Raw genomic sequence first — 27113 nt, 5'->3', positions numbered from 1 at the left:
GGCGGAGAGTGGGAGGAGGGAAAGGATTGGGAAAAATAACGAATGGGTACTAGGCTTAATATCTGAATGATGAAATAATCTGTACAACAAATCCCTCTGACATAGGTTTACCTATGTAACAAACCTGCACATGTACCCCTGAACTGAAACGTTAAAGGAAAACATAATAAAAATAAAACAGGGATGTACACACACACACACAGACACACACACACACACACACACATATATATATATATATAAAATGATGTGTATATATAATGGGCATATATATGAGGTAAAATTTTAACAATTGAGAAATCTGGATGAAGGAGATATGGAGATATAGGAGTTCTTTATACTGGCTTTGCAAATATTTTGAAAGTTTGAAAGTATTTAAAAAATAAATTATGTAAAAGGATCATACCATATGTAGCTATGCATTAATTGCTGCAGTGTTTCTCTGATTCTTTACATCATGGCAGTTAGCTTTATAGTAAAATTATTTGTACAATCTCTTGGTCATATAACATTCTGAGAAAACAATTAATTTTGGCTTTGAATAAATAAAACACTAGAAAAATTGTTTTCTCCCTACCACCTTGTGTCTTATGGCCATTAACAAAAAATACTGATAGATTGAGTTTATTTTTTATGACTCTTTTAGGTTTCTAGTTCTAGAATGTATATTATAATTTTAAGATCTAAGTAAAGCACTTTATTGCATATTGTATTGTCTCTTTTTTTCACTATCAAACAACATATTTTGAATTTTGAAATTCTTCTTGTCCATTACTAATGGTAAGAATTAGATGATTGTTGGTTTTACAAAAATCACAATAGATGGAAAAGAAAACACTGTATTTTCTCACATGTGCATCAAATACCAGGGTTTTGGCTCATAAATCAGAAAAGCACAAAAAGATACAACTGGAGTCCTTCCTAGTTCCACTGTTACAGCCAAAATCCTGACATTCAGGCATATTTACAAGACCCATGTTTCGGTAAGCCCTTATGTGCTTGGAGTGGGCTGAAAAGAATGTGAAATAATTTCACATGGCACCTTTTTCAGAAGGCTGTGTGAGGAACATGACATTCTCTTTGAAAGAGAAAGTCATCTTTGTAATAATAACCATTGGTTGCTTTTTTTTTTTTTTTTAGGTATGCAATAAAATTACAAGATTTACTTTGGAACTTGTTTAGACCATTATCAACATGTTAGTTTTGCTGACAAAATTTGCACTTACTATAGTAGAGCTGTAATACCTGCAAGATGCGTCATCCTGACTTGGGACTAAGGGCAGCTCTCAACCTCTTTTATTCCCTTCAAAGCCAACACCAGCGTACAGGTACCTCTGATATTAGAGAAAATAATGAAGCGCACAGTAATTACAGTGCCTATCATTTTATGAGCATCTACCATGTTCTACGTACCTTACATTCTTGATCCAAACTAATCTTCAAAACCATTCTTAAAGAAAAATCTTTTCATTTTACAAATAAGGAAATTGAGGCCCAAAAGAGCTAAGCAGCTTGCCTAGCACCAAAATAGTATTGATAGACAAGAAATTCGCCTGTTCTATGTCACTCTGGAACCTGTGCTTTTTTTTCACAAAACCTGTCTGAAGTTAGAGGGGTAACAAATGGCTACTAGCATGGCCAAGAGAAGTTACATGTGGGCAGGCACTCGGATTTCAACTAGTTGGCAGATTAAACTGGCTGCAATGGGGTGGGGAAACTGACAAATCCGCTGACATTAGGGCAAAGAACTTTGTTAGATGTTGTTATTATTACAGGCGACTCTGATGCCATTTTGTTAAAGGCTATATATTCTTTCTGTTTCTATCTACAATGCTTAGTGGTACACAGCACATGACAGGTGCCTAGGAAGTCTTTGTTAAATAAAAGGGTGAATGAAATATGTAATAGAGTAACTTATTGAATGGCAACTTAGTGGCCTTAGTGACTAGAATTAACTGTAGAATTAACTGGTTGAAGAGTTAAGGGGGTATTGCCAGTTAAGATTTCAAGAACAGTTTGTTTTTTTTTAACTTTTTTTTTTTTTTAACTGCAGTATGGGTGAAGAAGGGTGAAGTAGAAAAGTTTACAAAGAATTAAGAAGTGATTTTAAAAAAGGATAAGCCCCGACCTAATGAATTACATTTTAAAGCATTTCTTTAGTGAGGGAATAGGAATATATAAAAGTAGTGATTATCTTCTTTTTTCTTCACTGTTTCCAATTGGTTGTATTATTTTTCTCTCCTTAGTTGGAAATGCCTAGGTTCCACAGTTATAATGCCTGCTGATTGTGGTTTTTTCCTTTAATTGTGAAGCCATTCTTACCTAAGTTCAATCATAGTGGAATAATTTTCATACTCCTAAATTAGTATATTATAATTTTTTTTCCCTTAACCCATCTTTACTAGCGTAATTAACTTACATATATCCATCCTTTGAATTTCACTTGCTTCTACAACCACTGGAAGGTGGTTCGAATGCTCCAGGGCACTTTTATCTTCCCATTCAAAAACATGTCCATTTACATTCTCCCTGGATTATGAAGCATTATGCACTCTATATGAATGTGGAGGCTCCATTTTCTTCAGCTTCCTAGTAATAAAATGCTATTTTTCATCAGTTTTAATATTTACTTTCAACAGAAACTATCAAGATTGCCATTTTACTATTTGCTAATAGGAGGCATGCCCTTTTTATATATACTTTTTAAAAAAACTCAGATTCCTTTTCTACACGGCTGAAATTAAAGCAGGCTATGACCATGGCCTGTGAGGCATGGTTTTATGATTCTGCTGAAATCTCAGCCTCTTGCTCCTCCCCTTAAGGGATAAGAAGCAAATATGCTTTGGTATGATTGATGAAGCAATGATGGCCCCAAGTATATTCCTTCTATTAAGTTCTGGTTTCACAGAACTTACAACAGGGTGAAACCCCCAAATAATAACTTTCTCCAGATTTTTATGATATATAGTTTATAAATTATTACCTAGCAAAAATACTCTTGTATACAAATAATCAGTCTTTTCTTCAAACAGAGTATATTTCTGGATTAATTTCTGAAAACATTCTTAGCAGGGAAGTTTCCGGAGACCTGGGCACTTACTGTATCTCTTGACTTTTGATTTCTGTGCAACAGAGCTTAGTGGTAAATTGTCCTCACCATCCCTCATTTACCTTCTGAAGTACTGAGTCACTGTAGAATATTTTTTAACAACATCTTGTGTTTCCAGACGTTGCTTCATTTGCAAACTTAAGGACATTGAAATATTTAAAAGAGTATTTATTTTTTTAAAAAGAGATTTCATACAAGTGACACAGCTAAGTCCAAACACTGTATTATTTATGTCCCCAGTGTTTGACTTTTTGAGTCTCTTTTTCTTAATATTTCAGTTCTAGAGATTTTGTGTGATATACTAGATAACAATTACTAAAGTGTTGTTCAGAGAGCAGAGGGATAAAATGTTTTCTTAGTGGATTCTTTAAAAATTGTAGCTGTGGAGGCAGGATTGTTCTTGTTTCATCCTGACAGGAATGGTGGATTTAATAGGTTCCCCAGAGCTTTTTATCACATTATAACTCTTTCTGTGATGGTCAGTTTTGGGTCCACATTATGTGACCTGACTTTCAACTTGTTTGAACTGCTGTCAGGCTGCAGAGGAACTGAAGGCTACTAGATAGTCCTGTAGTTTTCCAGTTGGGAAAATAACAATCTTACCTGAAAACTTCTGACAAGGTCCAATACTGTGCTCCTTATAGCAAAACTGAGTCAGCCTGATACCTGAAAAAATCTTTACCTGCTCAAAGTAAAGCAATGTGGCTGGAATGCCTTATCATAATGTAAATCTGTGTTGCTTTGCTCTACAATAACAGCTTGTCTATCTCTTGTGATCATTCATTCCCTGAGGTTGAAACTGTTATCATGTCAACAGAGCTCCCTTCTCAGTTAGCTTGCATTGCTAGCCAGCACTCCTGTAGAAATCTCAATGTCTCCTAAATGTTCTCCCTAGATCCAGTGTGTGGTATTTAAATTAAGGAAGCTCAGACATGTCTTGAAAGGAACTGAAGTATTGCATCTACTCTTGCCAATCCACTGATTAAAATTCTTGCCAAGTGTTACATTATGCACAGCTTCCTTATTTTGGCTGTAAATTTCATTGCATATTTTTCTAGGATGAGAAAGTTTGTACTTTTTATTTCATAAGCCCACATAATAAACACAGCTTTCTTCAAAACCGTTTGAGGTGTTGGATGCGTGTGCTGTGTGAAATATAGGGTTCCTTTGTGGAGGAAAGCACATGTGGCTCATTTTAACTTCACACACAAGCATTTTAGATGGGGCAAAATGGTTCCACTGGGTAAAAAGAAAATAGACATTTGGATGAGCTGCAGGATTATCCAAGCCATAGCTTTATCCTCTTTGAAATCTCTTTTCTATGCACTTGAAGAATGAACAAAACTTTCTTCATAGACACAAAAGAACCCACTCTCTCCTCCCCCATAGCCATTGCCACTCATTTTGCCCCTGTGTGTTAAATTTTTAGTGGGTGAGTATGTGAATCGAAAGCTCTCAGAGCTGGGTGTGGTGGCTCACACCTGTAATCATAGCACTTTGGGAGCCCAAGGCAGGCAGATCTCTTGAGTTTAAGACCAGCCTGGGCAACATGGCAAGACCCCACATCTACAAAAAATAGAAATATTAGCTGGACATCATGGTGCCCACCTGTAGTCCTAGCTACTTGCTACTTGGGGACTGAGGCAGGAGGATCACTTGAGCCCAGGAGTTCAAGGCTTCAGTGAGCTATGATTACACCACTACACTTTAGCCTGGGCAATGGAGTGAGACTCTGTCTCAAAAAAAAAAAAAGCTCTCATTTCTCATTAAATAAATGCTTCTCTAGCGTAAAACTTTGTGTAGCATCCTTTCAGCTACCATTCTGAAGAGAAAACCCTAATGTGTCAGAGAAGGAACAAATAGATTTAGAGGGAGATTAGAAGAAGCCATAAAATGCATATTTTGGACCCTATGACTGGGCCTGGATTTGGAATAAGGGGTAGAAAACTGCATCATTTGCTCCATTTACTTCTGTAAATGTATTTTTCTTTGGTAGCAGCCTTGCAGGAGAAGGGCATCTTTGAAGGTCTGGAGGTGGGGCTCCACTGACATTCAAATAACACAGACCTAGGGTACAGGGACTGAAAGCTCACTGCATGTTTGATGTTTGATTCAAACTGGGATCCTCCCATAGGTTCCATTGGCAAATGGCTACTTTCTTAACATAAAGAAATAGTTCTATAATTAATTTTTCTTAAGGAAAATCATATGTCAACCTATTAATTTAGAAATATTTTAAATGAGTACATGAGGATACAAGTTTAGTTATACAAATGACATGTGACACTGTTCATGCTACTCTCATTTCAGTATAGATCAAAATTTTTAATGCTAAAATTTAATTTGCTATGGGGTACTTTTTTGCTCTTTTAGAATTTTTTTCATGCACATTTCTATGAAAATTTAGAAGTTGTAAGGGCAAAATTTTCATCTATACACACTTTTTTTAAACAAAACGGAGTAAAATTTCATCAACATTATAAACTGTGAGTCCCACTGAATAATATTTTCCTGTAAAAAACACAATCGAGTTCTGAAATGAAGAAAATAATTAGGTCTTTGCTAAAAGTCAGTCTTTCTTAAGCCCAACTTTTTCTTTTTTTTGAGACGCAGTCCGGCTCTGTCACCCAGGCTGGAGTGCAGTGTGGCATAATCTCTGCTCATTGCAAGCTCCGCCTCCTGGGTTCATGCCATTCTCCTGTCTCAGCCTCCAGAGAAGCTGGGACTACAGGTGCCTGCCACCACGCCCCGCTAATTTTTTGTATTTTTAGTAGAGACGGAGTTTCACCATGTTAGCCAGGATGATCTCAATCTCCTGACTTCGTGATCCACCCACCTTGGCCCGCCAAAGTGCTGGGATTACAGGTGTGAGCTACTGCGCCCGGCCCCCAACTTTTTCTTAATCAAAAAAAAAAAAAAAAAAAAAAATCAAAAAGAATAATTCTATTGCTTGACAAAGTGATCAAGATGTTTTCTGCTCAAAAGTTATTTCTTCATATGATAATCACCCCTTACAGCTCCTCTTAATCAATAATGGAAAGAAAAAGTTGATGTTTGGATTGGGGCAATAAATGTCATCTTTATGTGTATAGTTTGGAGAAAGGGGCTTCTTGTTGGTCATCTCCTCTCCAGCTTTACAGATACAGAATCAGTGGTCCTTTTAAAAGTATGGAAAGCAGAGTGAATGGCAAAATGTTTGCAAAACAGATTATCTTTTGTATGTGTCAAGATTTTATATTTTTGCAAATATACATACACAGACAGACTTTTAAAAAACATTTTCCTGTAGACACCCAGGTAAAAGTTCAGAGTGATTTCTTTTTTTGCTCCTTAATATTTTTAATCCTTTATAATCTTACCTAAAGCCATTAGTATTTCCTGGAGCAGATGGAGTATAAACCATAAAATGACATATTTACTTCTTTGTAGGAAGAAAATTAGGAGAAGAGATTCTATAACACGATTGAAGTTTAAAAGCTAAATTCCTTGAGGAAAGATTATCTTTCTCCATAGATCTCATTCTCTGATAAAACAAATGAGGTTGTCTCAGAGGCACCTGTTAATATTGACCTACATCATCCCCAGTTCTGACCTTGTGTCTCCAGCCACTGTCAAGTTTTTGGTAGAAAAGAAACTACTAAGTTGGTTCATTTCTTATTTCTTGGAAAGAGAAAGGTCTCCCTCCCCTTGCACTCCTGCTCGGCCTGGTCTCTGAAGGAGACTTCCACAGAAACAAGGTCACAATCTCTGCCTTGCAACTACACCTATTGTTTCCTCTTTACTTAAGGTCAAAATTTCCATTACTGCTTAGACTCTATTAATAATGGGTTTGAAGATTATTTGGGGGAATTATTCTTTCAAGGAATATAGTGTTAGGACCTGCCCCTTGAGAAGGGTCTCTGCCTGGGTGGAGGAATGAGGATGCTCTTGAAAAAGAATTGAGTTGTGAATTTTTTTAAGTAAATTTCCTACTTGTTTTAAAAAAGGTATGTTTCCAAGCTTTTGAGGAACCCTTCAGAATACCAGAGATGTCTTCAGTTTAATAACATCTTGCAGCACCGTTTTCACCAGCTAGTATTTCCTTTGCCTGAAAATCCCTGTCATATATGATGACAAATTTACTCCTGATTCAGACTGTCTCTCTGAAATACCAGAAAAAATATGATCTTCATTCTCTTCTCTGGATCCTTTAGTAGTACCTAACATGAGTAAATTCAGCCTCTTTGTTGTAGAAATATCCCTCCCTGCTGAGAGCTGATGGAATCTAAGCAATGTTAAGGTCCCATGGCTACCAGACTGGCACATTCTAGGTTTTTCCAGATCCTATTTCATCTTTAGTGGTGTGGTCAGTATTCCCTGGCCCCTTCACCGAACTTTTTGGGGTTTTGCCCACTCTGACATTCTCTTTACAGCATTTTGTCACATCAGAATTTCCCAGTAATTTAACACTTCTGTAATGACCAAAGAGAAATTTCTTATCCAGAATGTCAAGGAATATGTCTCAGATACATGAGAATGTATGCCTACATTTCAAAACGGCATTAGGCTTCAAGTTACAGAAACACCATCCGCATCCTAGGTAGTGACTTAAACAAAACATAAAGTTATTTTTTAAAGAAAACAACTGTTTTCTCTCAACGAATGAGAAGTAGTTTAGGGCTAATGTGACTCCTCCACAGATGATGTCAGAGATTGAGACACCTCCCAGCTGTTCTTTCTACCACACCATAGTGTAGTCAGCACACCCATGTTCACTAGACGGCTGCTGAAGTCTTACCCCCATGTGTTAGTCTTAGGCAGGAAGGTGGATGAGTAGGAAATCAATAATAATAAATAATAAATAAATAAATACCAAAGATCTGCTATGGGAGTAAGCCCTCTGTAATAAGCTTGCCTGGAAGCCCCACCTAATGGCATCTACCTCCATCTAAATTGGTCGCTCATGTCTTTCTATCTTTGAAAGAGATGCTGATAAATGTACATTCTCAACTGGGCATATAGCCTGCCCAATAATATAGGGATTCTATTAGCAGGAAAAATGAGAATCGATAGTGGGTAGGCAACCACCAATCTATGTCATAATGACATTTTCTTTGATTTGGAATTTCTTTTTAAATTGGGATCATGCATATGTGGAAGAAAATGCATGAAGTACATCCTAAAATATTTTGTTTACTATGAATTTGGCATCAGAAAAATACATCTCTATCATACCCTGAGCAGGATTTTAATCAGCTTGACTTTTTCGCTCTCAAACCTAATGATGAGATATACGTTGTTTCATATTTTTCCAAGAAATTTTAAGGGTCTACTGTAAACATTTCTGAGAAACACTTTTTTTTTCTCATCTGCTATTTCAAGTTCAAAAAGAGAAATAAAAGTCTCTGTTTCTTGGGTATCTGCATATTATTTAGATCTTAGAGTCTAGAAGAGAGAATCATCTCCTGGTTTTTGAAGATCAGTACCTACGTGTTTGGATTTGAGATGAAGAATGCTAGCGTGTGATCTGTAACTAAAAACTGCTCCAGTTTCCTGATCTTAAAAATGTGTAAATATTTATTCTATTGTACTTATCGTCTTCTCCTGGGATCATGGCCCAAATCTCATCTTCAAATTGACTAACAAGGTGAGGAGGTTCTTAACCGAAGTTATTTTTTAAGTCAGCCCAAGGCAGTCTCAAATAACTTAACCAAATTCCTCGCATCTGTGAAGGTTCAAGATGTGGATCTCCTTGTCATTGCACTGTATTTTCTCACAGATATTTCTTCCGCTCCCTAAAGGAAACACTGATGCTATTCAGTACCTGACATATGAATCTTTCATGCAGGCTATAGGTGACCTCTAATGGAATCCACTTTTTACCTGATTACTTCAGCTATATTGTTTTTCCTCCCCAAGGGGTTAGGACAGCTATTTAACCTTATTCTTTTGTGTCTTTCTTTGAGAGTGGATTCTTGCTTTGTATCCTTTCTGATGTGGATGATGATGATGATGAGTATCTGTGTAACAAACCACTTCCAAAGTTTAGTGGCTTAAAACAACAGCTATTTAATTATTGATTCTATGTGTTCACTGTAAAGCTGCACACTTCTTTTTCTGTTATCTGGGCTCACTCATATGTCTGGCCAGTTGCCAGGAAAGCTGACTCCTGGCTAGTCCAGGTTGGCTTCCATTGAGATGGCTTAATCCTGTTCCATATAATCTCTCATCCTTCAGCTAGCTGATCTGGACTAGTTCACATGGGAGCTAAGCAGAGTTCCAAGAGAGTGAGTAGAAGCGTGAAAGGCCTCTTGAGACTTAGGACTAATACTGGCACAGAGTCACTTTTGCCTCATTCTATTGACCAAAGCAAGTCATGAGATTAGCCTAGATTCAAGCGGTAGGGAAACAGATTCTATCTCTTGATGGCAGGAGCTTCAGAGTCATATGGCCAAGGGCATGGATACAAAGAAAGAAGTAATTGTTGCAGCCTTTATGAAAGGTCTACCACATTAAGATTCTATGAGCACTTATTCAGGTACTGTATGAGCTAAGCATTGTACATGTTATCTCATTCAATTCTCATAAGAACTCTGCAAGGTTGATACTAATATTATACCCATTACATAGATGCAAAAATTCTAAGCAACAGAGACTGGCATTTTTATATTAAAGCCCCTTTAGTTACCAGATCTGTGGACTCTAAATGTTCTTGATTGTGTACTTCTCTCAGTACAAATATTTTGAACATGTACTTATATGTGTATGTTTGCTTATAAATTATATACAAGTACTACTGTCAATCTATATATTAAATATTAATAAAGTTGAAGTTCATTCTTATCTTTTTAGATAAAAATTATAAATATAAACTAAAGTTTCAGTGTATTTTTTCATCCTTTATATGAATGTCTTGTAGCCTCACTTTGGAGACCATGCATCAAGCATCTCCTTATGCCCAAGATGTTTCATGATTCCCATGTATAACTTTAAGTGAAACAGTGTTTAATTGAAATCCTACTTGTCATTGAGTTCAGTTCTAGTTCCAGTCAATATTGCTTGCTTTTAATGCAAACTTTTAAGGGTGGGGACTCTTACTCTTTGGATATTTGATTAGGACTTGCAGAGGAGTGTGAGAGCAAGGCTTTAATTAAATTTAGAGAGGATCTTCTGATTTATGAGAGTCAGGACTCATGGTTTCATGTGTCCAGTGAGTACTCAGATCACTTACCACAGGGCCCAACTGCTCATCACTCTCTGGAGCTGTGTCAATAAACAAGATAATGTGAAGGAATGCTTCTCAAAGTTCTCAACTGGCAGTTTGTGTCTCTGTTATCTGCAGAGATTACTAAATGCAGACTCTGGGTTTCCATGGCTGGGGAGACTGATTTTACATATTTGAGGCTGGGTATGGGAATCTGCAGTTTTACTAGGCCCCTTTGGTGACATTGACCACAATTTTAGGGCCATAAAATCTGAATTCATGTCTGCCACTTAGGTGGATGACCTTAGACAAGTAATCTATTCTTGAACTTGTTGAAATTCTTCAACTCTAAAATGGAAAAGGTGGCTGAGCACAGTGGCTCACGCCTGTAATCCCAGTACTTTGAGAGGCTCAAGCAGGCAGATCAGTTGAGGTGAGGAGTTCGACACTAGCCTGACCAACATGGTGAAACCCCATCTCCACTAAAAATACAAAAAATTAGCCAGGTGTGGTGGCAGGTGCCTGTAATCTCAGCTACTCGGGAGGCTGAGGCAGGAGAATTGCTTGAACCTGGGAGGCAGAGGTTGCAGTGAGCCAAGATTGTGCCACTGCACTTCAGCCTGGGCAACAAGAGCAAAACTTCATCTCAAAAAAAAAACAAACAAAAAAAAAAAAAAAAAAAAAAGGAAATGGTAATAAAGCTCAAGACCACCTTGCAAAATATTTTGCAAATTAAATTTGTGATAATTTTGTCAAAGTACTTTATAAAATGTAATACATTAATATGTGACACATTCCCTAAATTTTTGTCAGTCTATTAAAAGATGTATTCTCCATACTCAGGTGTTTGGTATATTGTAAATTACTTTTAATTTCAATGAAAACATGATTCTGAGCTTTTCTGCCCTATTCATTTGGGTCCCAAGGAAAGAGACCATGGCTTATATTTCCTTTCTTCTCTGCATGAATGGAGGTAGAAGAGAGTAGGGATTTATAACAGACTTTAAGTTCAGGCAAACATGGGCTCCCACCTCAGCTTATACATGATCTTGCAGTGATTACTTAACTTCCACTTCTTTATTTATTAAGTAGTGATCCTAATGAATTCTTCCTTTCAAAATTTTTATCATGACTTTGTCATGATTAAATGAGATATTATAGCCAAAATTTATTGCATACTTGCTACATGCCAGGCATTATTCAAAGTGCTTGTCAATTTACTCATGAAAATCCTATAATTTTGAGTGGGGGGTCCTATGAGGGATCCCATTTTACAGATGAGAAAATCAAGAAAAAGAGATTTAAATGGTGGCACTAGGATTCAAATATCTGCGTCTGACACCTTAACCATCCTCTTTCTACTTCATAACACTACCTCTTAAAAAATGAAAGCTCACAAGTCACTTAGCACACCAGTGGGCACACAGCACATCTTCAAAATATGTGACATTAGTATTATTGTTGTTGTTAATATGATTATTTGATTTCCCCACAGCTTCATGCAGAATGCTTTGTGCAAGGTAGTTGTTTAACAAAATTATGTTGATTTGATTTTTAAAGAACCCTGTTGTATCCTCTGGGGCTTCTGAGAGATATATATTCAATGAGAGAAGCCTCTTACTTTTTAGGCAAATATGATTTATGCAGCTGTTAGATTAAGTTACCATCTTTTATTTACAAAAAAAGATTAAATAAATATGTGAAAATCCAAGAACTCCAGAATATCCCTGTGAAATTCCAAGAACTCCAAAATCTCCCTTGCTAAAAACTATTTAGAAAATTATCTTTGTAAGAGAAGAAGGAGACAAAGACCAAACCTATATTTGATCAGTGTACCTGAAAGTGATAGGGAGAATGGAACCAAGTTGGAAAGCACTCTTCAGGATATTATCCAGGAGCACTTCCCCAAACTAGAAAGACAGGCCAGCATTCAAATTCAGAAAATACAGAGAACACCACAAAGATACTCCTTGAGAAGAGCAACCCCAAGACACATAATTGTCAGATTTACCAAAGTTGAAATGAAGGAAAAAATGTTAAGTGCAGCCAGAGAGAAAGGTCAGGTTACCCACTAAGGGAAGCCCATCAGACTAACAGCAGATCTCTCTGGAGAAACCCTACAAGCCAGAAGAGAGTGAGGGCCAATATTCAACATTCTTATAGAAAAGAATTTTCAACCCAGAATCTCATATCCAGCCAAACTAAGCTTCATAAGTGATGGAGAAATAAAATCCTTTACAGACAAGCAGAGGCTGAGAGATTTTGTCACCACCAGGCCTGCCTTATAAGAGCTCATGAAGGAAACACTAAATATGAAAAGGAAAAACCGGTACCAGCCACTGCAAAAATATACCGAATTGTAAAGACCATCAACACTATGAAGAAACTGCATCAACAAATGGACAAAATAACCAGCTAACATCATAATGACAGGATTAAATTCACAGGTAACAATATTAACCTTAAATATAAACAGGCTAAATGCCCCAATTAAAAGACAGAGACTGGCAAATTGGATAAAGAGTCAAGACCCTTTGGTGTGCTGTATTCAGTAGACCCATCTCATGTGCAAAGACACACATAGGCTCAAAATAAAGGGATGGAGGAAGATTTACCAAGCAAATGGAAAGCCAAAAAAATAGCAGGGGTTGCAATCCTAGTCTCTGATAAAACAGACTTTAAACCAACAAAGATAAAAAAAAGACAAGGGCATTACGTAATGGTAAAGGGATCAATGCAACAAGAAGAGCTAACTATCCTAAATATATATGCACCCGATACAGGTGTACCAAGATTCATAAAGCAAGTTCTTAGAGACCTACAAAGAGACTTAGACTCCTGCACAACAATAGTGGGAGAGTTTAACACCCCGCTGTCAATATTAGACAGATCAACGATAACAGAAAATTAACAAGGATATTCAGGACTTGAACTCGGCTCTGGACCAAATGGACCTAATAGACATCTACAGAACTCTCCACCCCAAATCAACAGAATATACATTCTTCTCAGCACCACATCACACTTATTCTAACATATATCCACAACACACTTATTCCACATAATTGGAAGTAAAATACCCCTCAGCAAATGCAAAAGAACAGAAATCATAACAAACTGTCTCTCAGACCACAGTGCAATCAAATTAGAACTCAGGATTAAGAAACTCACTCAAAGCCACACAACTACATGGAAACTGAACAACCTGTTCCTGAATGACTACTGGGTACACAACGAAGTTAAGGCAGAAATAAATAAGTTCGTTGAAACCAATGAGAACAAAGATACAATGTACCGGAATCTCTGGGACACAGCTAAAGCGGTGTTTAGTGGGAAATTTATAGCACTAAATGCCCACAAGAGAAAGTGGGAAGGATCTAAAATCAACACCCTAACATCACAATTAAAAGAACTAGAAAAGAGCAAGCAAATTTAAAAGCTCGCAGAAGACCAGAAATAACTAAGATCAGAACAGAACTGAAGGAGATAGAGTCACAAAAAACTCTTCAAAAAATCAGTGATTCCAGGAGCTGGATTTTTGAAAAGATTAACAAAATAGATAGACCACTAGCCAGACTAATAAAGAAGAAAAGAGAGAAGAATCAAATAGATACAATAAAAAACGGTAAAGAGGATATCACCACTGATCCCCTAGAAATAAAAACTACCACAGGGCTGATTTCTAAAATAACTGGATTTCAGTAAATTGTGCATTTAGTGTTTTTCAAAACCTGTATTTAGAACTTTGTCTTGGCTCTATTTTATGTTTATTTTCTGATAGCTCTACATTCACTACTGTACAGTACCTGATAAGTTTCTGTTCAATGCTTTGCAGCTTGCTTTTTCTCTTTTCAGGATCAACTTGTTCATTTGCTTATAAAATGAGGAGCTTTACCTGAGGAATGCCAGAGAGGCAGATTGGACTCTCTGGGGCAAAATAAATCTTAAGTTAAAAAAAAAAAATTGAGGTGGTTTCATGCCCTATTTCTTTTGCCTTTATTTTAGCTATCTAAACAGTGGAATAAGACTATTCTATAACATCTTCAAACTCTAAGCCCCAAGGTAATATGAACAAAAGTGACAACAGTTCCCCTCAAGCATAACTGAAACTTATCTTTCTATCCCACTCTCAGACAGTGGAATTCTTTACCCTATAGTCTAAGGAAAGCTAACCAAGATGGCCTAATTAATAGACTGAAGTCCTCTGAATCTAGCCTTTGCTAGATAATTGGAGAAAATATGTCAGGGAGTCAAAGTCCTTGCCTTAGTTAACCATTTGCCTGCAAGCATTTTGGCCTTCTTGTCAGGATGGTAAATGACAGGTATGTCAGTAAAGCAGAAAGCCTAGCCCTTAGAAGGAGCTGCAGCTAGACTCCCCTCGGTCCTGACGAAGAGCAGCCCTGTGAGTGACCTCAGTGTTCACCCGAATACTAGCTGACCTTACCACAGGCAGTCTTTAATAAGTCTCTGCTTTAATCTTCTGTTAGTCTGGTTTCAGGGACTAAGGAGGAGAACAACTATTTGAATGAGTGGGAGAGCTTGGCTTTGGGTACTCACCGAGTCTTCAGATTCCAGCATGATTAAGGACTCTGAGACATACCTAGAGGAATGAGCTTGGCCAGTATATTCATTCTAGTAATAAAAGCTGATTTTTTGGCACAAGTTTAAAAAAATAACAGTGATTCAGTGGAACAAAAATTGCCATCATGATATTTACAACAGAAATGAATGTATTCGTTAAGGCAAACTGGTGTTGCAAACATTCCAAATTGTAGTGGTTCTACATAATAAAGGTTTATCACCTGATTCACAGTCTAGTCTGGGAAGTGGGAGTGGAGCTCTGTTCCACACAGTCATTTAGGGACTCAGGCACTTTTTGTCTGCTTGCTGCACCATCTCGTGGGTCATTGGTGTCCTGCCTGAGCCCCTGCATTCAGCCTGCAGACAATGGAAGGTCATGTGGAGGACCTTGTGCAGGATTTTTATGGACTGGATGTAGAAATCATTATATCACTTTTACTCATACTCTTTAAACAGGACTCAGTCTCACAACCCCATAAAATTACAAGAGTGGTTGGGAAGTACTGTCTTGTTAATGTAGCCCAGGAAGAAAACCGAATGGGCTTTGGTGAACAAACAGCAGTCTAGCCACAGTGGTCTTGAAAAATTCTCTATATTGTTGTTCTATTTACTCATGGAGCTTAGTTGTCTTTTTTCCTATAGGATATATATTCTTGGTATGATAAGAAGCATAGATGGTCCTATTGTTCTCTAGAAGATTGTATTCCACTTTTTTTTTTTTTTCCTCTTTTAGATTTCTGATCTTGGGTGCTTTTCTTTTTTAGTAGTGATTAGATTTAGACGATCTATGTCAGCCGGAGTGCAAACCATGGGTCTCCTCCCCATCTGCCTCCCCAGGATGGATATGAGAAGTGCTACTGTGTTATATTCCACATCTTGCCACTATTTAGCCTGCTGTCTTTTTATTCTGACCCTTCGTGAAACCAAAAGGCAAGGTTTTCTGCAGATTGCAGTAGACGTGAGTGGAGAAGGGGGTGAACTTTCAGATTCAATGAATTATAACACTTCTAATATAGAACCTCATCACCAGATTTGTGATGACAACACTGGCTGTGTATTTGAGTTTACTTTTTACTTTCTAATTCCTTGGATTTGAGTGACCTAACCATTTCCTCAGTATTGTCAGAAGAAAAAAAAAAAAAAAAGCTGCATTACTTTTCTTCCCAAATTTAATTGAATCAAAATCAACTGTATTAAGCAGTTACAGAGTCATTTATTAAGATAGATGGGGATATACAAAAGAATAGGCCACCTCCTGTTTCTTCAAGGAACTGAGACTAAGGAGGAAAACAGACTTTTAGCATATAAGCATTCTGTTGTGTTTATGTAATAGCTATAACACAGTTTATAAATATGACAATAAGGGTGCAAACCAGAATATTATGGGAACATAAAAAGACATTTATTTTGTCCACTTGTGAATGCTTTCTTAAAAGAGAACTAGAAATTGAAAAATTGGAAAGACCTTGCTAGGCAGAAAAGGGGAGGGAATAGAAAGCCTGGGTAGAGGGTACCTTGCAAAGGAAGTCATGGTGCCTTTAGAGAATAGCAGGGTCATGGGTGTGGCCAAATCAGAGGATGTGAAGGGAGAAAGTGTAAGATGATATGAAGGTTGTGAGGATAAGTTGGAACAACATTTATGAAGAGTCTAAATGCCATAATTTGGAATTAGTATTTTACAATATAAGATATGAAGAACAACAAACATGACTTTGGGAAGTAGTTAAGATCAGACTCACATTTTAGAAATATAAGTCTAGCAACAGAATTGACAATAGATTAGATAATTTTAAACTTATATTGAGTTTGTACATATAGGGATATTACCTTTTTGCCTTTCAAAAACATACTTTTGAGCATAGAATTGATACAATTAATATTACCATTGCCCTTTTCTCCCACACACTTTTTCTTTTCAAGGGCCACAAATATAGCTCTGAAATAATAGGAGATAATGTTTTAACTAATTGAAAATGTGGTATATAGTTCCACTGTTCTATAATGACAGACTAACATGTATCAGATGACCTTTGTACCAATAGTAATTCTAAATTCTTGACAAAATATTAAAAAACAGAAATTGTTTATTGGCACTAGCAAGTAACTAAAAGTAGGCTGAAACTAAAAGGGATTCTATTTGTGAAATAAGGAAACCACACTGAGTGAGATCCACATTTAAGAGATCATGTGACTTAGACCCTGAGGGTCCTCCTTAACTCACGTGGTAAATGGCTGAGAGGGCTGAAATAGAAAGCAATAGTTCATTGACATGGGAAACCACAGGACTGAATTCAGGATTGTCAGAATAGGAATTGAGGAGGAGATGCCAGAAAGGAGAGAGTCACAGTTGAAGGAGCCCAAAATCTACAAATAAATCCCTCTTTAATCCTTGGTTGAGTCTATACATATGCAGAGAAAGAGTCTACGAAGCCTAGGAAGAAAATGAAAGCTAGAAGATGTAAATAACCGAACAAATAATTCAGCAGCTTCTTAACTGTGTGTCTATAGAATTTGGAATTTTAGTTCTCCCCAAGTTAGAGGGGGCTTGGCTAACATCTTGGGTTTTCCATTGAAACTCCAGAAGGGCCATGTATAGGAATAAAGACTACATCCTGGGACCAAGGGATTTACCGTCGAACTGAAGGAAAAACCGAAATAGAGCCACCTTAACAAAGCTTCCATATTACATGATAGTATTTTACCTGCCTGCTAGAACCAACTTCTAAGACAATAGAATCTTCTAAGATCATAGAAGATAATAGAATCTAAAGCCTCTACCATATATTATACACAAGTTTCGATATGCCATCAGTAATTTACTAGACATGCAAAGAAATAAGAAAATGTATCCCAGAGTCAAATGAAAAATGAGTCAATACAAACAGATCCATAGCTGACCTAGATAATGGAATTGGCACATAGGGACATTAAAATAACTATGTCAAATCTGTTAAGGAATTTATGTGACTAGATAAATAGAATGGGTGAGGAGATGGGAAATTTCAGGAGTCATAGGAAAACAGTAAGAAGAAGAACCAAATGGAAATTTTAAGAAAAAAAAATGAAATATTTGAAATTTTAAAAATTGGAATGGAATTAATAACAGATTTATCACAACTCAGTAATGAAAAGACAACAAAAATTAGCAAAAGACATGAGCAGACACTTCCAAAAATAAGATCTATGAATGGCCAATATACATTTGGTAAGATATCTAACCTCATTAATTATCAGGGAAATGTGCATTGAATACTCCTTTATAGTCATTAGAATTATCAGCATTAAAAAGGCCAACAACACCAAGGGATTGCCAAAATTTGAACTCTGCTACATTGCTGGGGTTATGTGTAACATGGTAATCACTTGGGAAAACTGTTATGTTCTTTATAAAATAAATATATACTTACCTAGTAATTTCACTCATTGATATTTGTCCAATGGAAATGAAAACATATAGCTACAAGATGGTTTATACAAGTATGCAGATTGATTTATAATAGCTAAAAACTAGAAATCTAATGTCTATTCGCAGATGAATGGATAAAGAAATTACGGCATAGTCAACAATGGAGTATTAGAAATAAAAAGGAATGAAGTCTAAATACATACAACACAGATGAATCTCAGAAATATTTAGTATTTGGTGTGAAAGAAGGCAGTCTCTCTATCTATATAAAATTTGAAGTTATATAGCAGGTAAAACAGTTCTGGTGGTCAAAGTCAGAACAGGAACTCCCTCTGGATGTAGGGGGGAACTGAATGGAAAGGGCACAAGGTAGCTTTTTGGGTTGATGGAAAGGTTTTGTATCTTTATTAGCATCATGGTTACATAAATGCACACAGTTGTTAAAACTTGGCAAAGCTGCACACTTAAAATCCGTACATTTGATTGTGTGTACATTATAAATCATAAATACAATGGATGGGAATTTAAAAGTAATGTAATATATAGCGCTTCGATATGCCACATGCAGGAATTGAGAAGACAGTGATTTATAATGGTTAAGAGCATGGTTGCAGCATCAGACAAATCTAGGATTTTGAATCACATTGTGAGTACTTTGTGAATGTAGGCAAGTTACTAACCTCTTCTAAGATCCTATGAAATGGAGATGATAAAATTAGTATTTACCTTATAAGGTTGTCCTCAGCGCAGTGCCCAGCACATTGATGCATCCGGTACATTTAAGCTGTATTCATTATTATTAAATAGCTCTTCAGCCAGACTTTCATTGCCTGGATGCAGTCAGGAATACTGGGATAATCATGAAAATTTTGAGAATTAGATATCTGCAAACTGCATTAAGGTGCAATCTAAATAATGCAGATAATATTTGACAGCATATGATTAAGTATACTAGAAAATTCTATTTTCATTATCTATTTCAAAGTAACTATCTCTTTGCCAAGGAAAAACTGTTTTCTTTAAAATACTTTTCTTTAAGCTCTTGTAAAAAAATTTTCATATATAAAGAAATTAGGATATAATTTTTTCCCTATACAGTAATCTCACCCTCTGTTTCCCATCTCATAATCATATCACCAAAGGTGCATGTATTTTCAGTACATATATATGTGTGTGTACTGAATATATATATACACATTACATATATACATTACATATATATACCTTATATATGTATATTCAGTACATATGTCTGTGTGTATAATGTTGTAAACAAAATGGTAACCATGCTATATATACTTTTCTAAACCTGGCATTTTCACTGAGAAATCTTTTCATGTGAAGGACTCTGTTTACCTATAGCTGGTCTATTCATTTTAAGTGCTTTTATACAGTCTATGGCATTGATGGGCTTTTATTTATTTAACCAGCTCCTGTTGGTGGACATCTGAGTAGATCCAATTTTCACTATTGTAAACAACTGTGATATCCTTGTGTACATATATTTTGCACTTATGTTAATAATTTCATGTAATACATTTAAAAAGTAAAACTGCTCATTGAAAGAATTTTAACAATATATTAATATTTCTTTGTAAGAGAAAAAATTTTATCTTTCAGCATGTGTGCATAAACAGTGAGAAAAGAGTGGTTTTTCTTGCTGCTCTTTATTTCTTCTTTTTAAATAAAGAAGAATTATTTCAAAATTTACACGAAATTTTGATTTAGAGTACTTAAGATAACTACCACCAAGAGGACACGTAACACTGTACTAGACACTATGCTGAATGCCTTCCATGCACAAAATTATTCAAATTTAATCCACAACTTTGTAACTATGTGAGATACTACCATTATTGACAAGGACTTACAAGAAAACCAGTGGTTGGAGCATCGCATATCTGGTAAATATTAAAGTCTGGATTTCAGCCTAGATTTTGTGAACTATGCAGTGTAGTGTAGTCTGGAGTGAATTAATTTTGTTGTGAGTGTCTTTGAGGTTGAGGTTCATCGTCAGACTTTGGTGATGTGCAAGTGGTGAAGTAATAAAGCCCAGATAATCTTGTTTCCCTATGACACTTGCGAGGCCAAAAGTGATGCCTCCCTGCCATGCAGTGGCAGCAGAAGTCAACCTGGACATTAGACAAGTTATATTTCCCTTAGTGCCAATAGCCTGTCCCATATCCAGCTTCCTCTAAAATAATAATAATGATAATAATAATAAAGAGCAAAGATCAATTACATGGTGTTATGAACTGTGGAGAGAAGAAGTCTTCAGACTTCTAATATTCTATTTTCACATCCCAGTTGCTATTACTCTCTCTTTGCCTTTATTTTACAATCTTGCTTTTTTTTTTTTCTGTCCAAGGGGCCCATTCAATAACAACTAAAACCCCAAATTCTCAGTTTCCTAATTTATGTGTCTGTGATCTTTTAGTCTTGTACCCTTCTACCTGTGCACTCACACACAGAGAGCTTTAATTTCCAGTGACATCAAATTTGTGCTCTCAAAAGGTAATTTGTGATGCCTCAATGTGAAAGGGTCCCAGATGTAAAGCCAGAGAGCTGATGAGACCTGAAGCTGGTCACAGGCATAAAGCCTGCCCCTCTGTCAGAGTTAGAGCAGCACAGAAGTTCTGCTTTAGGCCCTGCCAAGGGAGAGTAAGGGGTGGTCTTATGGGTGTTAAGCAAGACCGAATCTACCTTTGCATAGCACCCAGTCAGACACCCTGCAGAAACACAGTCATGTTTGTGTCATTCTGTTGCAGGGAGAAGTTGCTCAAAGGTTTAGTTTTGATTTTGGTAGCTTTAATTCTATTCCTTCAGTTTTGAGGTGAGCACAAATGTTTCAGAGTACCTTTCTAGGTTTCTTCCTGACCTTTTTTCTTCTCTAACCTGTGGTGTGTTAGAGGCAACACATACCAGCTCGGGAGGGAGAGACAATTGTGAGCATTTCTTCTCAACCCTGTGTTCATTGACACCAAGTTAATAGCTTAAAATTGGATATGGGGAAAGGAATTATACCATTGAAATGGGAAAATGCTACATATCAAGGATTCTCCCACCCCAGAGAACCTGTTGTTTAACTAGCACACAACTTCTATAACCCTTCTACTTCTGTTCACCACATAAACACACACACACACAAACACACACACACACACACACACAGATAAGCTAGTGTTTGAAACATTGAACACCCTAGGTTTTCTTCCATGGGCTATGGTTATTTACAGGAAGAACAAATTGAGTTCTTTTCCTCTTCCCATCTTGAGCTTTACATTTATCTCCAAATGCCAAATACAAGCTAACTTTCTTCTTTCTCCCTTAGTGGATGGCTGTATTCATAGAGCAGCCGGCCCCTGTTTGCTAGCTGAATGTCGTAACCTGAATGGCTGTGATACTGGACATGCAAAAATCACATGTGGCTATGACCTGCCTGCAAAATGTGAGTACAACTGTTTTGAATACTGTTTCAAAATCAGATGAGACGTCTTGTTTTAATCCAGTGTATAAATGGAAAAGGAAATGGCAGTGGTGGTACTTAATTAAATGTGCTTGAGTTCAGATTTTGTACATGGTAATAAAAACGTGCTTTCCAAATATGTCTCCAAATATATGCAAATATATATATTATATACATAGTGTATATAATATATATATGTATATATGCACATATGATGTTTAACCATTCAAGTCTTTGACAGAGTATATCAGAAAGGGAAATAAAAATATGAGCAAAATATACATTATAGCATTTAAGTGCTGCAGAGTGACGGCTCCTGGAAAGGGGATGCCAATTTCTTATTCCTTGTTCAGGTTTCTTGATTGTGGATGTGTTTAGAGCAAAGGAGATCAAAGTGATGTATTGTGTTTTCAGCTGCCATGTAAAGGCTGATTGGCAATTATAGCCAAGGCATCTGTCACACTTTGCTTTCAGGAAAAGCCAATGAAATCTGGGTGTCAGTGTGAGAATGTATTTGCTCTTTGAATGTGGAATGGTCAAAATTTCCATTATATTTTAATAGAGAGAAGTATTGCATTTGATTGACCTTGTTGCTTAGTCATTCGACCAACTGGGTGGTGTGGTATGGGATAAAATACTTAGAGAGAAGCTGGTCAATGTCATAGCTTTTTTATCCCATAATCTTCAGGGCCTGAGGATTGAGGTAGAGGGTTTCATTGCATCATTCAGGTGTGCATTGACCTGGAAACTGAGATGCCAATTTGTTGATTATTGCATTCACCCAGTTCTTATGATACTGCTGAGATCTGTGAATACATTTCATGTAAAAGTGAAGCTGGTTTTGGTTTTTATTTTAGCACTGGAGAAAACATGAATGGAAATTTATAATACAACCTATGGGATACTATGGGTTATATATAGACAGGTTGTCTAACAGTGAATTTCCTGTGGATGTGTGAATGGAGAATAGCGTGTTATATTTTAAAGATTGCTGTAAAGGTATGTTTAAATTTGAGGACTTGTAGTAAATACTAATATATTAAAACAGTATTTTTCTTTATCAATATAATGTTGCATCCTATATTGTTCATAATGGTTTCAGTGAAAGTACTTTCATGTACTGCATAGTGATGCTTTGGTCAATGATGGAACACATATATGACAGTGGTCCTATAAGATTATAATACAGATTGAGTATCCCTTACCCAAAATGCTTGAGACCAGACATGATTTGGATTTTAGATCTTTTTTTTCAGATTTTTAAATATTTGCATGTACAAAATGATGTAATTTGGAGATGGGGCCCAAGTCTAAGCACAAAATTCATTTATGTTTTATATATTCCTTATACACATAACATGAGCATGATATTATACAATATTTTAAATAATTTTGTGCATGAAACTAAGTTTTTATTGTGTTTTGGCTGTGGCCTATCACATGAGATAAGGTGTGGGATTTTCCACTTGTGACATCATGTTGGCACACAAAGTTTTAGATTTTGGAGCATTTTGAATTTCAAAACTTGGATTAGGGATTCAACCTGTACTATATTTTTACTGAGCCTTTTCTATGTTTAGCTATGTTTACATACTTACCATTGTGTAACAATTATTTGCATATTCAGTATGTAACATGCTGTGCAGGTTTGTAGCCTGGGAGCCATAGGCTGTATCATATAGTCTCGGTGTGTAGTAGGCTATATCATCTAGGTTTGTGTAAGTGTACCCTATGATTGCATAACGATGAAATCACCTAAGGAGTCATTTCTCAGACCATACTCCTGTTGGTAAGCGAAGCATGATTGTATATCAACTATATATGCTGTTTAATTTTTTCTCTAATGACTTTTCATTTATTTTTCTTGTTAGTGTCTTTACCTAGTGTGAAATAGTCAAATCATGTGCCAAATGGCTCTTCACTACTACTTGGAATATGTATGTGTGTCAAACAAACCCTTTGTGTAGAATGGTGTTTAGAGCAGTTCTCTTTGTAACTCAGAGGTCATGATCTGCATATTCACGGTGATTTCCCCCTCCAGAATTATATAGTGCTATTTTTAAAAATGTTGGTTCTTTTCCTTTCTAATACCTTGCTACATTCATAATTTACCTAACTTATACCGCCCTGAGAAGAAGCAAGGTTGCTGACTGCTATAATAATGGCAAGATTATTGACTGTTTTCAGACTTGTATTTGTCCTTAAACCAAGCAGTATTCCCAGTCTCCTATTGATTCACTGTTTTCTTTTTTATGTATTAAAACACAAATCAAATTTCTCCAGATCTGAACTTTCTAAAGAACAATATACTCAGAATCATTAAATACTCCCAAATAAAATTGTGGCTCTAGTGAATGGGTTCATACTGTGATAATTTTTTTAATGTGCTTTTATCTGTTTGATATCCCTCTGAATAAGTTATTCGGTTTCCTTTGAATGCCACTCATCTTATTTTAAGGTTATTGAAGACTTGCACAATACCAGGCACTGAGGAACAAAGATCAGTAAGTCAATACCTGTGCTTGAAGGATTCCAGTGCTTGAGTCATCACTTTGAACTGAAGTGTGGCTTTCATGGGCATCCTGGGGCAAGTGGATCTTTTGGGACAGTGAAGCTAGAAATGACAAGTAAGTCGACAGGACTAGCTACAGAATCCATGAGAGCTGAGATCCTGAGAGCCAACACATACTCAAGTCACTGCATGCAGCCCACAGGGCGTGCTTAGTAAAAACTCATCCAATAGAATAGAAATTACCAGACAGGCATTGCAGTGCCACCTCATAAAAGTCATAAACATGGAATATTTGTGACTAGGTCTTGTTTCTTCCTATATATTTAAAAGGTTAATGATTTATATTAAAAGCGTAAAGGAAAGCAAGGAAAGCAATATGAAAATGAGTACTAATGGCTTACATTTTTATGCCACTTTATAGTATTTCACAGTACTTTCATAAGCCCTTATATTTAAAATTATGTTTTATAAACCTTATGTGTGTTGATTTTCCCTTTCCCTATCCCTGAGAGTTGTTTTTCTTTCTTATCAATTTGGTTTATCCATTTCAGAGTCATTAACAATCCACAGATGTGCTTTTGTAGTGAGAATGAAAAGAGAGCTCATTACATACTGTTTGGGTCGTTTTTCCTCTCCATATTTAATAATTCCGTGACAGTTTGACAGCAGAGACTAGTTCCTATCTGTCCTCTGAGACAGCGGGTTTATCGTTATAGGGGTACTAAAGCCAGTCATCCAGCCACAAGTGATAATATCTTCATGCATCAGCAATTTGTTTGGAAAATGCTATTGTCTGGGTTACAGACAAACTTGATAATTTTGAACTGGTTTTTGCCTCTTTCATGCTTGCTAAATTAATCTATTCATAAATGGTTGTATTTGAATGAATTATGCTTGTATTCTGTGTTCTGTGACTCATCATGATTGGCAGAATGATAAGCCCCAGATATTTAGTTTACTTTTCACTGCTTGGATGTTTTGAATGATTTCTTTTTGACGTTAAGAATATCCAATCATTCTTTTCAAAAGAAATCTTAAGGGTAGAAAGAATATTGGTCAATTTTTCATTGAAGCCTATTGGTAAGGAAATGACTTAGAAAGTAGACGGAGAATTGTTTATGTAATTGGATCTTTTGGGAATCTTCTCTACAATATTAGATATTTTTTGAATTCATAATACAATTTAAATTTTTATAGATTTTTAGAAGCTTGTTGACATATGGGACTTTTCTATTCATGCTATCATCATTCCACCAGGTAGTCAGCTTCACATGGGCAAGATTTGTCTACCTCAGTCAGTTCCGATGTCAATATCAATCATAGTGTCTCCTAAATATGTGCTGAATTAATGTGAATAAATGAAGGATCAAATGAGTGAATTATTTCAGGACTTTTTCACTTGAAAAATAATTTTTTTAAAAACACTGTTGCCTCCATTCTAATACTTTTCCTTCTGCAATTATTCTGCACAGTTCTAGTAAATTAACTTTCTTAAATCCAGAGTCCTTAAAATTGTCTACAAGACTTTACATGATGTGACATTTACTTCTCTACATCATCTCCTTCTGTGCTTCCCCAACTCACACAGGCTGCTTTGTGTGAACCTGGTCCTCAAAGCCTTTTGCAAAGCCTCCTTGCATTCCCTCTGCTGGAGTTCTAGTCTTCTAGATACCTACATGGCTTGTTCCTTACCTACCTCAAACTCTTGTTCAAATGTAACATCAGATGTCACCCTAACCAACCTATTTGTAATTGCTTCAGTTTTTAAATATATAATTGCTTATCTGTAAATTAAATCTTCAAATATATCATTTACTTATTTCTTTTGTTTCTTATCTGCTTCTGTCTGCCAGAATATGGGCAGAGACTCTTCTTTCTACATTTTTCTAATGTATTGCTGTATTCATATAGCTTAACAAAATGTGTGATATATAATAGGGGTTCAAAAGATATTTGTTGAATGAATGAATAAAATGTAACTCTGATCCTCTCAAAATCTGATAGTGGGCTTTTCCTTAAACACAAACTCATTAGCCTGATTACCTTTGGCCTTCCACTGAACTACTTACAACCTTTTGTACGATATGAATTGCTCACAATGCTATGTCTATCCATGGGGTCTGTATCTGAGCTATCTATAAAGCTCTTGCTTTGCTCCTTTCACTTGTCTTCCAGACTCAGTTCAAATATCACTTCTGCCATGAAACAAGTCTTCTCTTGTCACCTCAGCTAAAAATGCCTTCTTTTTTCTTCACACTCCAGAATACTGCATGTTAACAAACTGAGGGCACTTGTCACATGCTACCTTTTATTGTTAGATATGCAAACTTTCCACCTTTATAACAGAGTACCTTGTATATCACAGGTACTAGAGAAATATCTAGCAAATGAATTAGTTACTGAAAGTGCCAAACCTGGTTGATAATTGGTAGTAGGAATATAAGGAAAAATTATGCTAATATTCATAAGAAATTATGAAATCAGTGTCAATTATCCACTGTGTTTTTAAAAAATGTATTTTAACATATATACACTCCAAAGTCTCCTGTCTCCAAAATTTACTCTTAATGGAGTTTCTCCTAAGGAGGAAAAAAATAAATAAAAATAAAGAAACCATATCACCCTTATTTGATGATTTTCAGCATAGCTCACATGTCTATTTTATTTCTTTAGAATGCTTCACTTTTAGGCTTCAGGGCTGAATAGTAATAAAAGATAAATGGAAAAATATTAAACTTGTGTAAATGAAATGGTGGAATCTGTTTCTTTTATTTCTTTTATTTAATCTTTGGAAGGCATTAAGGGGTAATATTGACTAATTCAAGGTTTTCATTAATCATTTAAAGGGAAATTCTA

At 36.1% G+C, this 27113-nt stretch overlaps 1 protein-coding gene across 4 annotated transcripts in view; it reads left to right on the top strand.

The window, feature by feature from the left end:
• Positions 1-27113, top strand: part of MACROD2 (mono-ADP ribosylhydrolase 2) — a 2106139-nt gene that overhangs the window by 709235 nt on the left and 1369791 nt on the right. For all 4 annotated transcript variants that reach the window (XM_023217826.3, XM_023217825.3, XM_023217824.3 and 1 more), the window contains exon 5: positions 21611-21727. In XM_023217826.3, coding sequence (XP_023073594.1) covers positions 21611-21727 — 117 coding nt within the window. The remainder of the gene's footprint in view (positions 1-21610; positions 21728-27113) is intronic.

Source organism: Piliocolobus tephrosceles, chromosome 20 (assembly GCF_002776525.5).
Source record: "Piliocolobus tephrosceles isolate RC106 chromosome 20, ASM277652v3, whole genome shotgun sequence".
NCBI lineage: Eukaryota > Metazoa > Chordata > Mammalia > Primates > Cercopithecidae > Piliocolobus > Piliocolobus tephrosceles.
Note: the sequence above shows the minus strand (reverse complement) of the source record. Positions and strands in the feature narration are given on the sequence as shown.